The sequence below is a fragment of the Sturnus vulgaris genome, chromosome 5 (genome assembly GCF_052056855.1).
Source record: "Sturnus vulgaris isolate bStuVul1 chromosome 5, bStuVul1.hap1, whole genome shotgun sequence".
In the NCBI taxonomy this organism is placed as follows: Eukaryota; Metazoa; Chordata; class Aves; order Passeriformes; family Sturnidae; genus Sturnus; species Sturnus vulgaris.
Genome location: NC_142247.1, coordinates 42,192,278 through 42,209,233, shown reverse-complemented (window position 1 = coordinate 42,209,233; position 16,956 = coordinate 42,192,278). Strand labels below are relative to the sequence as shown.

General features: G+C 38.0%; 1 protein-coding gene across 2 annotated transcripts in view; it reads left to right on the top strand.

Moving 5' to 3' along the window:
• Positions 1–16,956, top strand: part of NELL2 (neural EGFL like 2) — a 137,990-nt gene that overhangs the window by 87,313 nt on the left and 33,721 nt on the right. For both annotated transcript variants that reach the window (XM_088165567.1, XM_014871125.2), the window contains 2 exons: positions 10,721–10,843; positions 13,214–13,309. In XM_088165567.1, the coding sequence (XP_088021693.1) occupies positions 10,721–10,843; positions 13,214–13,309 (219 nt within the window). The remainder of the gene's footprint in view (positions 1–10,720; positions 10,844–13,213; positions 13,310–16,956) is intronic.

Here is a 16,956-nt window from a genome sequence, read left to right as displayed (position 1 = left end):
CATGCTTCTCAAAGTGGGGATAAATGGCCAGTCTTACTCAAGATAAGATTGGTTTCTAGAAAGGTGAGGATTCATGAAGAGTATCTGTTCTAATTTGTTCAGGTATTTTTAAAATTTTGGAGTGTGCAAATACTTGAAAAGTTTATTAGCTTGTTCCTAACTCTTCAGAAGGTGAAATTGGATGAACTTAAATTCTGTCTGCATCATTTTAATGCCTGAGAAGTAGATGTAGTTTGTTGTTTGCAGTAGCCTGACCAGATATTACAGTCTGCTTTGAATACACAGGGTTTCCTTAATATACCTTCCATAGGGTGGGTGTCATCTTAGTTTGAAGTACTCGAGTTGTTCACAGCATCTCTGCTTAAATCCTAATATTTCCAAAGAACAGGCTTGTGAAAGAAGTAGAGTTACAGAGGTGAAGTCATTCTGGGATGATAGTAATAGCAGCAAAATGGAATATCTGGTCAAAGTTTACTTTCTTTTTAACTTCATTGATTCTAAATTCATATTTAGACTTTTTGAGACCTGAACAATACGGTGGACTTTGTATCTGTGGTTCTGCTTGTTCGAACAATTCATGGTGTTCTTATACAAGACAGCACATTTGATGGCAGAATTTTTCAGTTATGTAAGGTTTGCTAAGACATGCTTATGCAAATATTTATTTATCAATATAAAATACACACAAGTACCTTAAATGTATTCCAACCTTAATGATTTCATATTGCATGTAAGTATAGAAATAATTATTTGTAAGCTTGATAGACACTAGCAGTTGAACTGTGGCAACAGAAACATGGTGTGCTCTGGAAAATCTACCCATGAAACAAGTTAGCCAGTGTCAAGTTTCATACCATTAAAGCAGTGGGGGAATTGAATGTGGGAGTGCATTTCATTGCATCTCCTTTACTGTGCTGTGCAGATTTTTGTTAGAATCAGTTCAGACAGCCTTGCACGTTATCTTCTGGTGTCAAGGGCTCTATCTGAACTGCAGCAGCCAGGAGCACTTCATGGCTTTCAAGGCCGTGTGTGTGTTAGCTCCTCCCTGATACTGCACCGTGGTGAGGACTGGCTGTACCATTCTCCCCAAGTGCTCTTCTGTCCAGGGAATGTGCAATGTTCACAAAGGATGTGTTTGCTGTGCTGTTTTGGTGCACTTTTGTAAACTATCCAGGGGATGTATGCTAGGGAAAATTGGGTACATCACTGGAGATGGCATCAAGGCTGACCAAAGGGAAAAGCAGCAATATTGCTCTACCATACTATCACTGAAGTATAACTTTGTCCCCATTTTCAAGTAGAGAACTCTTCAAAATCAGGTGAGCAGCACTTAAAGGCCTCCTCTCCCTGGAGAGCTCAAGCATCCTGCCTTACCAAAATAGCGCTGTCCTTGATATACAGTGAGTGACCTGCGTGTCTGATTCACAGCCCTGCCAGGGAAATGAGGAACTACTTCATGCATTAAGAATATCTCTGCTGCATGAGAAGAAAGAAAAAAAGCCCATTTGTTTCCTAACATTTGTGGTTAGGTAAGTTGCTCCAGATTCCTGCAGGCAAGAGCAGGATCGAAGCAACAGTAGCATTTCATCCACCACTGTGGTGCCTCTCATTTTCTTTGCCAGACAAGTGCTGATTTAGGTAATAGTGCTGTAATGTTTTAACTGATTTTCCATGAGCCCCTGAAATGTGTTGACAAACCTTGGTCACAATGCTATTCCAAAAAGAATAGAAGCAGCACCAGCTGTTTCTAGAGAGAACATTACTGTTCTTTAGCTTGATTGCTGAGACATCTTTCTTCTATCACTTTGTGCATATCCACCTTCTGTTAACTTTGTGCTGAGAAAGTGTTCAGTAGTGTTTTTATAGAGTCTTCTGGTCATGTGGGTAATCTCTAAGTTGTTACTAATGAAATATGAGAACAGCCAGCAAGTTAGCAGCCTCAACAGCAGTCAGGTTACTTTACAGCTTTTATTTGTGCAACAGAAATATGTGTGGGAGGGAGGCCAAATATCCAACGGGTATCTATTGCTAGTGGCAGACTTGCTACAGCATGGAGCCTTTTAGTAAGGAAACAGGAAATAAAAAGGGTTGGAATTAGAAGAACTAAAAGAAACATTTTTTAGTTGGCTGAGGAAATTGTATTTGCAGATTCAGTCTGGTTAGTCTACTAGCAATAAGGTAGAGAGCACCACTAGAGATGCAAAATTTGCTATCATTATTACTTTTGACCACATAATAGAAGATTTTGAAAGCATCAATTTATCATAAGTGTCTGGGAGGTTTTGTATACACTGAAAGTTGGAATTAAGTAAGATTTACCTAGGAATAAATAGTGCATCTGGCTAGATTTAAAAAAAAAGAGAAAAGAGAGAGAAAAAAAAAGATGAATCTATGGAGAAAGTCTAGAAAGTGTACACAGTGAAATACCTTCTAAAAGATAGATACCTCATTTTAAAATGTTCCTGGTTAAAGATATTAAGAGATCAGTTTGAATTAAGGCAAAAAAGAAGTGGGTGACAAGGTCCTTGTCAAGGTCTAGACTGAAATCTCTTAAGGTGGGATTTGCAAAATCATTTTGCATTTATGCTACAGTCCTGCCATTGTAATCAGTGGAGTTACAGATGTTCCTTTAGGGGAAACAGCTGGGACTCTGCTAAATGCTTTAGAAAATCCTTCCCTTAAACTTTTCTGTTCAAGAGGGTATATAGAAAATGGCAGATATGAAAGAAAATTGAGATAAATCAAAGCTTTTTAAACTTTAGCTATCAGGCAAAATACTCTTCAATATATTTACTCTGCCTAACTGGTTGAAAAGTGTAAAAAATCACAGGATGTTACGTGGAGTAACACTGATTAATATTGCAATAGAAGCCTCCTTGAGAGAGTATATTTTGCAAAAATATGGATTATTATATGTATAATACATATATATGCTATATGTATGTATGAATTTTGAAATTACAAAACACATTTTGAGGAAGATGAATCTTAGATGTATTTGATGAAGTCTAAGTGATTGGATGAAGACCTGTAGAGGGAGATGGAGGGAATGAGGGTAGGCCTGCCTTGAAATATGCGTTTTATTCATCCACTTGTTTTTTGTCTGAAATTACTTAGTATACCTTTGTCTTCCCAGTGTTCCAAGAGATCTTGGTACAGATTTCTTCGTGTGCCAATCCTACGCAAAATGTGGAGAGGTCAACATTTAAATTGTGCTAGTCTTTTCAAGTTGAGTCCTTGATGAGACTATAGCCTGTTTAGAACCATTATATCCATTATTAGAGCTACAGAATTTGAAATTACTAGTGGAGAATTCAAAGGGACTTAAAACTAGGAGTCATGTATTCCATAAGTCTAGGAGGAAAATCCAGAATGGGAATAACCAAAAAGTAAAGAAAAGAGATTTTTCACAAAGAAAGAAGTCTCAAGGTCAAAGGATAGGAAAAAAAGTATATGCTTGTCGCAGGCTTTGGTGTGCAAAATAGTTTTCTTTAGATGAAAGTCTGTTGTGAAATAAAACATGAAATTGAAAAATCTTCTTAGAGTAAGTGTTTTTTAAAAACTAGTGTTAACTACAATTAGAGTGTCCCAAATTTTTGAAATTTGCATATAAATATGCAGTATTTCTCTAGTCTAGGTCCCAGTATCTTTCTTGTGTTACCTACATTGATAAAGAGCATTGCACACATTAAGGGTTTTGGCTCTCCTAGAAAGAAAAAAAAGTAATGATGGAAATTTGAGGTGTTTTAGGAATGCATTTCATCATCACATACAGTGTCATGATTTGCTTCTTTTGTGCAACAAACTATGTCAAAAGTTAGCTCAGTCTGTAACTGTCTTGGGTCTTGTCAGAGCTACCACCACCTTGGAGCTTTCTCCAGAATCCTCCTAGCCTCACAGGCAGATGGAAAGAGAATGAGTGCTTGTTTTTTCAGTTACTTTTAATCCTACATCAGTAATTGCCAGCAATATAGATTACCTTCTTTGTTTTCCTGGTAGTATAACTAGGATGCAGTTCTGGAGCTTTTCTTTTTTTTTCCATATGGATGTGAAAAGGAACACTGGATTTCAGATGTATACCTAAATGGATTTTCTTCCTAAGGTTTCCTTACAGATGCCTTATTTTCCCTTTTTTACTATATTAATACCAAATACAGAATAAGTAAATAAGCTAATAGCTGGAAGAGCGAAAAAAGATCTGGATGAGTTAATGACAGCTGAGGAGCAACAATGGACTGAGCAATTGCCGACAGAAAGCAGGCATGCTTTCACAGAGCCAAGGCCTTTCCTGCATTTCATACTGCCACACTGGGGAGGAGACAAAACCTGGACAGGTGACCCAAACTGACCACAGGGAGATTCCAGTCCATGTGACATCATGCTCAGTGTGTACAGTGGGGGAAAGGAGGAGGAAGGTGTGATGGAGGTTTGGAGTGATGGCATTTGTATTCCTCAGTAACCATTACATGTGATGGGTCCCTGCTCTCCTGGAGATGGCTGAACACCTGCCTGCCATTGCAAAGCAGTGAATTAGCCCTTGATTTTGCTTTGCTTGTGTGTGCTCAGCTTTTGTTTTCCCTATTAAACTGTTTTTATCTCAAATCATGAGTTTCTGGCTTTTGCCCTTCTGATTCTCTCCCTGATTCTGCTGCAAGAAGGAGCAAGCAGCTGCTCTGCAGAAATCGTTGTTTATGGCTGCACTGAAGAAAGCATTAGAAAATGAAGACCAAGAAACAGCACGGATATATGGGAATAGGTGAAGATAAAAATCAGTCAAGTAACAGGATTAGCAGGGAAGAAACTCTTGTAGACCTGGCGTTTGGTGCCCCCAGCTTTGAACTGAATCTACTGGTGGTCATTATTGATTAATGACTCAAGCATTAACTAAGGCTAAACTGTGTGGTGGTAACTCTGTGAGTAATTAAAACACAGGTTCTATTTTGCAATTAAATGAAGAAGTATCTATAGAAAAAATGAATTGGGGGATATCAATCACAAATTTTAGCATAAATACATGGAAAGTATAAAATCATAGACTCTTTTAGATGGAAAAGGCCTTTAAGATCATCAATTCCAACCAAACACTGCCAAGTCCACCACTGAACTATGACCCTAAGTGCCACATATACATGTCTTTTAAATGCCTCCAGGGATGGTTACTCAAACACTTCACTGGGCAGCCTATTCCAGTGCTTGGTAGCCCTTACAGTGAAAAATATCTTTCTAGAATCCAATCTAAACCTCCAAGCACAACTTGAGGCCCGTTTCTCTTGTCCTGATCCCTGCTGTTTTGGAGATGAGACTGAGCCCTCACCTGTGTACAACCTCCTGTCAGGTAGTTGTAGAGCAGATCCTCCAAGGCCTTTTCTTCAGGCTAAGCAATCCCAGTTCCCTTAGACACTCTTCATAAGAGTTGTTCTCTGGTCCCTTTACCAGTTTCAGTGCCCTACTTTGGACTCTTTCCAGGAAATAGTTCAATAAATTTACAGCATTTGCTCTTTAAAAATAGTGTGCATATACTGCAGTTTAAATTAACTCTGCCAGTTAGAGTTTAAATGAGTTAATATGAAGTCTTAAGGAGATTAACCATCTGTCATTTCTCAAATGGTCTTAATGGAACAAGTCTTCCATATTACACATATAATTGCTACTAATTTTTGTCTTGTAAATGAACCATAGGTGGGGGAAAATACCTCTTGTAGTTAAGATAAACTGAAAGTGGGCATTTAAGTGTGTTGGCTATTGATAATTCAAGTAAATCTTATCTCTTGTCCCTGCCACATCAGATGGCCAGCTGGTCACCATGGTTCTGTAGTTCTATACCAAAGCAGTGGGAAGGAGACAGAAGGCCAAAGTAATTTCAATTATTGAATGCAAAGAGATCAAAAGAGAAAAAATACCTGATATGTTCTCTTTATTTAGATTATTTTAATTTAATTCAGGTTCACAAATTCTTCACTCAGCAATCTGATTTGTTGCAGCATGTTACAGGATTACAATTGCAGGGATGTATTCTATTTATGTTTTTTGGAACTTTTATGCATTTCTGCATTTTAGAGATGATCTCAGCTCTTATTTTCCAGTGTTGTTAATGGGTGGTTCAGGAAAACTGCCAGCATAATATTTTTCATCCCTAAGTAAGGCATGCAACTCAGTCATCATTCCTATTTGCTATTGGATTGGATTATGATTGTTTATTTTTTCTTAGACCTTTGCAGAATTTGGATACACAAGGCAAATATTGGGAAGGCTTGCAGTATGTATGTAGGAAATGCTATACAGACATTTATTTTTAACCATAAAATACACAGTAGGAAGGATAGGGGCTGATGTTGCATAGTGCAGATAAGGATGCAGGTGCCACACCTTGTGGACAACTTATTCAATTCTACTAAGTTCAGCAAGAATCTCTGCACAGATAACAAATATGGTAAGACAGGTCCCCAGCTGTCATTGCACTGAGATGCATCACAGCATCTAGTGGGTCTCTTGGTCAGTTTATGCCACCAGTCTCACTTTGTAGGGTGCAATACTTCACCCTAGGATACCCTTCTGAAGTAAAGTTGTTCTCAAGCAAGCAATACGGAATATTCTGAAATAGTGTTTCAAAAATAAATCAGAATAAAATAAAATTCTTCATATTTACTCTATGTGCCTATATATATATATATGTGTGTATATATATTTTTGTGTGCATATATAATAAATTTGCACACACAAATATGCAAAAGTAAAGCAATTGCATCATCACATAATTTTTGCCTTTTTAAGTTGCCTGTGTCATAAGAACTATTTAATGAGACATTCATATGCACTTACTGCTACTGTTGTTATGACCATGAGGCAATAGCAAATTTTGGAGTTAAGGTTTTTTCTCTGTCTAGAAAAATCTCATTCCAGAGATAGTTCAGTCAATATAAATAGAGTGTTTAAAGCTTCATTTGATTCCCAGAACAGAGATGTTATGAATTTTAACACTGTTGAGCATGAGTCCTGGACAGTGCAAAATGGATTTCAGATATATTAGATAATAAAGCCTTAGAATTCATAATTGAAAGCAGTGCATTTGGTTTTTGTACAAGATGTTTATGCAAGTTCAGGTTGGTAAATCATTAACATTTCTCTGCAAAATTATTTTAATTTCTTTGCATCTGTAATACAATTGTACCTGGCCTGTTCCTATCTTAATTATGGTGTGCAGTGAAATAAGTATGGAATGTTCATTAAATGTGTCACAGAATTTCTAAAGATGTTTGAAGTAACTGGCCTTGAGAAATAAAATTTTAACATTTCTAAATTAGGCAAATAATGTTTCTAGACTGGTTTTTGAACTTAAAAACCATATTTCAGGTTCTCTTTTAACTATTCTTTTATAAATTGCTATTTTGCTTCTTTGTAACACATGGTCCTATCTGCTTCTGCAGTTTCTGGTTTTGTATTTAAGATTGCTCGACTCTGCTCTGCAATTTTCTCCTTTTTCTTTTAAGGTGACTTTCCAAGTGTTTGATTAAAAAAAGAAACCAAAGTGATAAGCATGAATTAATGAAGAATTATTAACAGAACACCACCTTTTTATTATTAATAAGTGTTTCTGTTTTAATAAAGCTGAACAATCTCTCTTGTTATCACTAGTGTTAAACCTGTTTCTGGTGGTCTTTAAATTGATGTGGATAGTGTGCCAAGTGCTGAAAGAGTAGATATAGTGACATGGTTTATGTGCAGGATTTTTGCAGGTGTAGTTTAACCCTGTAATGAGTCCATAAAAGAGCCGCTTCTGAAATGTAAGATGTCTGCTCTGTTAGGTGTCACTGTAGAAAGCTATATGAAGAAACACCATGTTTAAATGGTTTTAAGTATGTTACTAAGCTAAGATCAGATGATACAGAGAAACAAATTCAGATGGATTGTAAAATACACTGATCTTTTTTTTTCTGATTTTTTTTGTATTCCAATCATATAAAAATCTCCTTCATTTGAATTACAGATTTTCTCCTAACTCTGAAACATTTTCCTCCTTAAAATGACATATAAACTTCAATCCAGGAATCATTTATCAGACCATGAATTTTTCATGAGTCAGTAATATGTGATTTCAATAAAAATAGACATAAAGTTTGAGCAGATAACCACAGAAGAAGAAGTAGTGATGGCTGTTTCAATGCAGTTTGTACAGAAGCATCATCCTTTCTTACAGGAGGATAAGAAATGCCAGAGCTTACATAGTGTATGATACCAGGCATATAACCTTTGTATCCAAGTCCTGTTATTTAGCTGATGGAAAGTTAATTTTATTTATATTGTATGCTTTAAGAAAAAAAATCCATCTTGAAAGTGTTTTTTCTTACCCCCAAAAAAGCAAGATGTTAGGAAGGCACACTCAAATGTGGCAATCATCTCTTTATATGAAAGACATACATCTGTGCAGATGATCTTCAAGGCTCTGGTCCTGCAAACCTTAGTGGGCTTCCAGAGCTGCTCCAGCCACACACACAGAGCCCTTCCTCTTGCTGTGGCAGTCTGCAATCATCTGCTGCCCTCTAAAACACTCTTTTCCCTTGCTAAGAGCTGCAGTACGTGCCAGGGGCGCTTCTACATTCCTAAGGCATAAGATGGATGACTGTGCTTCGTCTTTGAGCATGATACTTAATTTGCCAAATGTACTTATTTAAGCTGAGTTTACCAGTGTGATGTATTATTGTAGGGGCCTTTCCTCCTGAGATACCAAGATAATGGCTTTGCAGGATATTTTGGTCTGGTGGATATGTTTCACACATTTCCATAGTTATTTTCTTCTTGAGTGTTATTTAAAAATGATAAAATAATTAATAATATTTAAATAAAAACATCTTTAAATAATATTATAATATTAACATAAAATAAGAAAGCCAGGATACTGTTACAATATAGATTATACTTTTTTCCCCAATTTGCATGACCATTACTTTCTATTATGGAATGGTTTCACATAAATACTGTTTGAGCCAGCATAAGAGTCAAATATTGTTAAGTGGATTTTAGGGGGGCTGGATCATTTGATGAACAATAACAATTTTATTTATTCATGCTGAGAGCAGAGTAATTAAATCTCATGCTGGAGGGCAGAGCCCTGCAGCCTGTGCTGCATTCAGTGGGGGTTGAAGAGAGCATGGTTGGTGATACAAGAGACACAAGTCCTTGTTTAGAAGACAGACATTAGGTTAATGTTATTAAAAACCAAACAAATAAACATTCAACAACAAACCCACAAAAATAAAACTAAACTTGTGTTGCATTTAAAATTTATTAGTTACATTGAGGTGAATGTTTCCCCCTTTTAAACAACAGGTCCTTGCCATTACTAGAGGAAAATTTACCTCTACTGATGGATTGGATATGTGCCATTCTGCCAGTTTTATACTCCTGCAGTTTATGGCCACTATTGAAATAGCAAGTTGAAAATTTCCATAGTGATTTGCAAATGTTAAGAAATTAATTTTCTTGACATCTCAGTGGGATATGTGCAGTCATTATTTATAAAAAGGAAGAATCAGAGCAGTCTTCCCCCTCAAAATGAGGGAAGAAAGAGCATGTAATTCCAGATTTAAGACTTGTGCTAAGTAGCCAGAACTGGTCTGAGCTGCACTAATAAAATCCACTAAAACCTGGGCAGAATGATAGCTATGAAAACTTCATATACAGGTTAGTCCATATGTGCTGGTTAAAATTAGATGTCTTTATGTTCCTCAAACAGCTGGTTTTCCTGAAATTTACATTTCAGGGCTCTGAAATTATATGTGGATAGATGAATACTGTTGATTTAACAAAAATGCAAGGACTATTTTCAGAAAATGGAAGCATTTTATTTTGATGCCTTCAGACTAAGATACTGCATTTGAAAATAATAGAGCTTTTAATGTATCATTTTGAAATGACACTTTAGGGCATCTTATTTTAGGATTCCATTTACCATTTCTTTAAAATCACAAATTAAAAATGTTCTGTAACTTAAATACTTAAGCAATGCTTTTTTTTTTTTTTTTTTTTTTTTCACATGAAGTAGTGCACTGCAAATCAACACAAAATCACATTCTTAATTTATTTCCAAAATGGATTTTTCTTAGTATGTCCCAGTCACCAGACTGAGGAGTCTCATCCCTCACACTCTGGTGCTAGGACATGCCATGCTAGAAGTCCCTTGAAAAGCAGGCAGACCTCTGTTTTCAGGTTATTTATTTCATATAAATAAAGTGCTTTGTATGGGTTGAAGGGAGGGAAAACACGGGCTGCACTTGGAAGACCTGCCTTCTGCTGATAATGCCATTTGCAGTTTGGAGCGTGTGTCTTGCACCGTTAGTCAGCTTTCTGAAGGAAACCCTAAGAATCCCGCATAAGAGAAACCTGCATGAATAAATTATGCAGTGGAATGAGCATATGGATTTTCAGTGTGGTAGCCAGTGCTTTGGTAAATGTTTATGAGAATACTGTAGCCCACATAGAAAGTGTAATGATGGTGGCTCCCTGTTAATAAAAGTGGAATTATGCTGCCGTGCAGGTATCACATACTAGTATGTGATAAAAATAGATACCCTGGCTATCCCGTGGTTACATGTTCACATAGCTATCCCTATTGCCAGTAAATACTACTGAGTTTCTCTGTTTTTATCTGGAAACCTATACAAAGCTCCTGTTTCATTGTGGTTTTAGAAATTCAGGACCATGCCGTTCTTGCTTTCCTTTTCAGAGCATGACGAATGTGTGACAAACCAGCACAAGTGTGATGAAAATGCGCTTTGTTTCAACACTGTGGGTGGGCACAACTGCGTCTGCAAGCCGGGTTACACAGGAAATGGTACCATCTGCAAAGGTAAGCTGCTGGAAACATGAATGAGATGCTCTGTCGTAGTTGATGCAATTATGGTCGTTTGCCTTGAACAAGACAGAAAAAATGCCAGGCTAGACACTTGGGTCTTTCACCTATATGATCTTTACAGGCATATATACACTGACTTTGCATTTGACAGTTTGCAGTAATTTGAAGATGATGCATACATAGAAAATAGGCTCTAAAATTTGAAGTAGTTATGTTTCATTTTTTGTGTCAGCAGTTTCTATATATGGTACACCATTCAAGGAAGCCTACACTTATAGTTACACTGTCTGATTTACATGGTCCATGATCAATGACTTGCTATTTTACTTGGATGAACTAAAAGTTTTTTAGTATGTCTTGTTATTGTGAGAAAAACAGTAGACATGGGCATACAAGTGAGGTGGTGTAATCTTTTCTTACGTTCTGATTCACTGCTAAACATTAGAACTTAAATTTCTAGTTTTAAACTTATGCATTCCCAGAGGTACAATGCTGCTTATATTCCTGTTGCATTTCACATTAGAAAAAATTATACTTGTAGTTGGGCCCAAATCCTTGGAAGTTCTCAAGCTCTGAGGATATAGAGAATGCTTGAAAATAAAAGTAGAGTACCTGTAGGAGAATGAGCTCAGTCGTGAGAAGTGCAGCAATATCATACCCAGTGTTCCTTGAGGTTGTGCCTTGGTGGTCTTGATCTTGATGTCAGAATCTAAGGGTCCAGAGTTAACATTGGTAATGTCACGTAGATGCCTTCTGCTGCTGTCTATTGCCAAATCTAAGTAACCTAGAATTTCTTTAATTGCTAAGTCCGATTAAGGTCTTAGCACTAGTTGTTCTTTCACCTGATTAACAGTACAATTTTTGTATACATTTCAAAGACAATCTCTTTGTAAAACATAGCAGCCCGATTCACTTCCAGTCAAACACATGAGTAGAGGGAGACATGTCAGCAAATATGTCCTTTTGTGCTGAGCTATCTGGGGAATAAGAAGAAAGTCTTATCCTGATGAGGTTTAAACCCAAAGCATCTTCTTTTAGAGGAACACTCTTGTGCTGTGCTTTGTAGTAGTCCCAAATTCTTCTGCTGGAGGTGAGTCAGCTACTATAAAGAGAAGATGAGTAACCCTATAACACTGTGTTCAGCTGAGTAGGAGCTGTGACTGCAGATCTGACAATTCAGAGGGCACCTGGTGCCACTGTGAAAGAAAAGTATATTCTTGTCCTCCCTCCTCAATATGGAGAAGACAGTATGCAGGAGAAGGGTCTAAGTCTGTGTATTGAAATCTGAGAAATGGACTTCTCTGCAGCCCTGGCTTAGATGCCAGTATCCTTCAAAGAGACCTGGATATGCCCCTTGCCCCCCTGCCTTTGTCAGCTTCTCATGTACTGCACAGCCAGCTGCAGTCCTGTGCACCGTGCATTCCTGGATCAGGAAGCTTAGATGTCTCAGTGACAATGGTCTCACACCACAAGGCTGCTATCTCAAAACTGAGAGCTGGATAGCTCAAATCTGTAACAGTTTTCTCTCAGATGAGCCATAAGACCTCATCAGTGGTGCTGTTACACAGAGCAGCTGCAAACCAAAGCCTGGCACCTCTGTCTGGTTATAAGTGCAGGGCTAGACCAGTGCCCTGAAGCAACTCTTGTGTTGGTTATAACATCCATCTGCCTAAGTTCTTATTGCCATAGCATTTCCAATTCCGTATTGCAGATGCAGTCAGAGCAACTCACAGTTACTATGTTTTCTATCAGAGCTGGTTGCGTTTCTGGGTCCACAGAAGTGGCTTTTTAAAGCATACACTCCTGGTGAATACTACACCAAAATATGTAAGTGCAGCGTGCCAAAGAACAAACCCAAAGATTGACTTTAAGCTGTAAATGCTAAAAGTTTTGAAGTTCTTCAGCATCCCTTGAGACAAAATTAGTATTTATATTGTTTCTATTAAATTACATGATAAAGGACGGAGATAGCCAGACAGTTTAATATTCAGTTGTGCCTGTTACGGCACACAAATCCAGGCCTTTATTTGGGCAGCAGAACAGACCAGCACTGCACTAGGAAGAGTCTGTTCCAAGGGAAGATGTTGTCTGTCACTGCTTCCCAGTGCATGTGAAGGAGCACATATGGGAGCTGTTGTCTTCAGATGATTTAATCTCCTTCTGTAGCTTGTCAGCCCATCTGGGCAGTGAGGCAGGGGGGCCATAAACCATCTCTTTGTGACCTCTGTTCTAAGGAGAAGGAAGTCTCTGCCCTCCATGCTGCATGGACGGCATTCTGTGCCAGCCTACTGGCAGACTTTGTCCAGCTGCGGGATTGCTAGGTGTGATTCGCTTACCCATATATTGTGATTTTGTATTTTGCAGCATTTTGCAAAGACGGGTGTAGGAATGGAGGAGCCTGTATTGCTTCCAATGTGTGTGCCTGCCCACAAGGCTTCACTGGGCCCAGCTGTGAAACTGGTAAGATTATAGCTTAATTTACAATGAAGATAATCCAGGGAGGGTGTTTGAAGTAATCCAAGAATAAAGGAGAATTTACATTTGTGCCACTAAAACATTACTCACTTTTCTTATATGCTTCCCAAGAGAATATATTACAGCAATTCTAATTAGAAGCACATGGACTGCAAAAATTAGAACATGAATTAAGACATCTTGGGTTTTGATGGATCATAATTAATAAGATTATTATGGACTTGCTTGTCACCTCAAGTGGCCTTTGGTGTCTCATATAAATAACAGTTAATCTGACATCTGGAAATAAATTTGAGTAACTGATTACTTCTGTGCTGTATATGTATTTCTGGTTCAGTAACCCACCTTCATTTGCAAACTTATTTGAAGTCTTGTGATTAACTCAGCTTACTTTACTCAGTGTTAGAGCAGGTTTCAGTGTTCCTACTGCTTTCACCTGCTTTTACAAGTATTCCTTTATCTTCCCCCGCTTCCCCTGAGGATGCAGTACCACAAGGCTTTGTTTTAGAACTTTATTTTTTAAGTCTTGGATCGAATCAAATTATATTGCCCAGCAGAGTATGTAGAATGTTAATTCTTAGCATCTCAAGTGCCTGTAAATAATTTTTCAAAGTTCAAATGAATAACTTCAGCACTTTTATTTATTGCTGCAGAATTTTTAAATGCATTCTAAGCATACTTGCCTCCAGGAGGTAGAGGGAGAAAGCTTGCTTAGATTAATTGGCTTCAGCATGCCTAATAAAAGGGCACTCTGCCACCTATGATTGACTATTGTTGCTGTTCTATATTGCCTTCAATAAATCTTCCAAACAGTAGAAAGGAGGTCATTTGAGCAAGTATTGCTTTCATCTGACTTGTAAACATATCCAGTTTAATGAAAAACACAGACCAATCTGAATTCTGTATTATCTGGTCTATTTGAGAGGTGAGAAATGTGGTTGTTTTCATTCTTCTGTGTTTGAGCAGATATTCCCACAGAGCACACGAGGGATGCTGTGTGAAAAGCAGCATCCTAATTGCTCATCTATTTCTAAAACAATGTTAAAAGAGCAAGTTTTCAAGTATTGCTCACTATTTCACAGGCTGCAAATACCATAGTACAGGGTACTAAGGTCTCTCCATTGTAACATTGCTTGGAACAAATTATATGCTAAGATAAGGCTCAAGTATTAAAACAGTTAATTTGTTTTAGTGATAGCTGTCTATGCGCTCCTTGAACCACTCTCCTATTCTCAACTAAATATAACGTATAGTTTCAAAGTGCATAATTATCTTTTGCAGCTTTATACTTCTGTCTGAAGTGTGTAGACTAGAAGCATGTTTGCTTTAGTCTCCTTCTATAGTCAATATTAATAGCCATTATCAAAGAGAGATCTTACTGACTTTTCAGCATCGACTCTGGAAGAGCTGTCTGTGCTGCCTTCTTTATAGGACAATCCAGGGACGCTCAGTCCCCAGTCCAGTAAATTCAAGTACCTTAAGCTAACTTAAGTTGGATTAAATGCATTCAGCCCCAAATGTCCTTCAAAAGAATCTGAACTCTGGCCAAACTTTCCATTCCTCCTGCCCTTCAGGAAATATATAGGGAGCAGGCAGAGGCTTGGAGCTCATCTTATACCTTTCTGAATACCTGATCTCAATGTTTAACATTAGTATGGTGGTACTTAATATGGTACATTAGCATGGTGGTGACCTGATACAACATAGGTGTTGATAATGTTGCTATGATGTGGAGCCAATTTGCTAGCCCCAAACCAATTTCATAGCTCAGTTTTCTGAGGAGAAGACCCTCTCTCCTATTTAATTTCTGTTGAACGTGATACTTTTTTCCCTGCTGTAGAAATAATGCTAGCACAGAGCACAGGTCTATTCACCTCATATGGAGACTAATATGCAGAGTAGGATTGTCATCTACTTGTACATGGCTTTGAAACATACAGTCTGAAATATGGTGAGTGGCAAATGGAAGAACTATCTGGTCAGTAGAGCTGATTTTTTCTGAGACTGCACTGTCAGAAAAATTGTGCTGTATACAGCCATAAAAGAAGACTGGAGCTTCAAACAGTACACATTCAGTCGTAGTGAATGTAGCAGAATTTGCTGAAGCTATTTCTCGTTAGGCTTGAAATATTTCAAGACGTTCATACTACAAATAATTTATGCTGGAAGCTTCCCTTTGAACAGTCTCTAGATCTACAAAGGTGATGCAATCTTCTCTAGGCAGATACCTTCCATTGCAATCGCACACAGAGAAGGAGGATTGTTGTAAAGGTGCCAAATCTATTTTAAAATTGCACATCACTTGTTTCTGTTTATGCTACACATATTTAAAAACTGCTTATTGAAGAATCTTGTGATTTTTAACTTAAAATATACAGTTATGTAGACATTGTCAGCTGCTGCTGAACCTATGAATTAATTAGCAGGAGATTGAATCCACACCCCAGCAGTAACCTAGAAAATGCAATCATCAGTTCTTACTATTTCTTTCTGTAATCGGTGGTTTAAGAGTTCTGTTTAAATCATTTCTCAGAATCATAAAAAGAAAGGATGCAGTTGGGAGGGACCTCTGGAGATCATCTTGTCTAATCCCCCTGCTTGAAGCAGGGTCAAATACAGCTGGTTTCTACAGCTGGCATACAGGACTGTGCCCTGTTGGATTTGGTGTGTTTTCAGGGTTGGAGACTCCACAATTTCTCTGGGCAGCCAATTCCAGTGTTCAATCACTCTCAGAGTACAAAAAATATTATTTTCAGTATGTTCACATGAAATTTGCCATGCCCCTAGTCCCTTTTCTGGACATGACTGAGAGTTTCTAGCTTCCTTCAACGCCGTTAGGTATTTATACACGTTTATAAGTTTCCCCTCAGCCTTTTCATTTCCAGGCTGAACATCTCAGCTCGGTTAACCTCTCCTGGTATGACAGATTCTCTGCTCCATTAATCATCTTCACTGCACTGCACTGGATTTGCTCCATGTCTCTCCTGTACTAGGAAATACTGTGCAAAATCCAGCATTCCAGAGAGGATCCTAGCAGCATGAGATAGGGGGGCACAATCAATGTCCCATGATCTGCTGGCAATACTCTTCCTAATGCAACTCTGGAGGCTATTGGACAGCTTTGCTACAAGTGCACAATGGTGCCTCATGTTCATTTTATGTCCACTAGCACCTCCAGGCTGTTTTTTCTCAAGTAGCTTTTCCACTGCCCTTCTGGTGCCTGAGGTTGTTTCTTAATAGTTGATGGACTTTGCATTTCCTTCTGAACTTGAAGATACTCCCAGTGGTCAGTTTCTCCAGCCTGTTGAGGTCCTTCTGAATCTGGTGTAGCAACTTCTCCAAATTCTGTATAATCTGAAAACATGCTGGGGCTTCTCTCTGCCTTATTGTCCAGATGTTGGGCAGTCCTGACCCAGTAGCTGTATGTTGGTAAGTGACTAGTCTCCAAATGGATGTTGTACAGCTGATCAGAGCTCTCTGACACTGGGCACTCAGCAGGTTTTCAGTCTATCTTACTGTCCATTTATTTAGCTTTCACTTTTTAGCTTATCTCAGGATGTTATGTATCAAAATCTTAGGAAGATAACCAGTATATACTGCTCTTCTCCTGTTCACCAGACCTAGTCATCTTA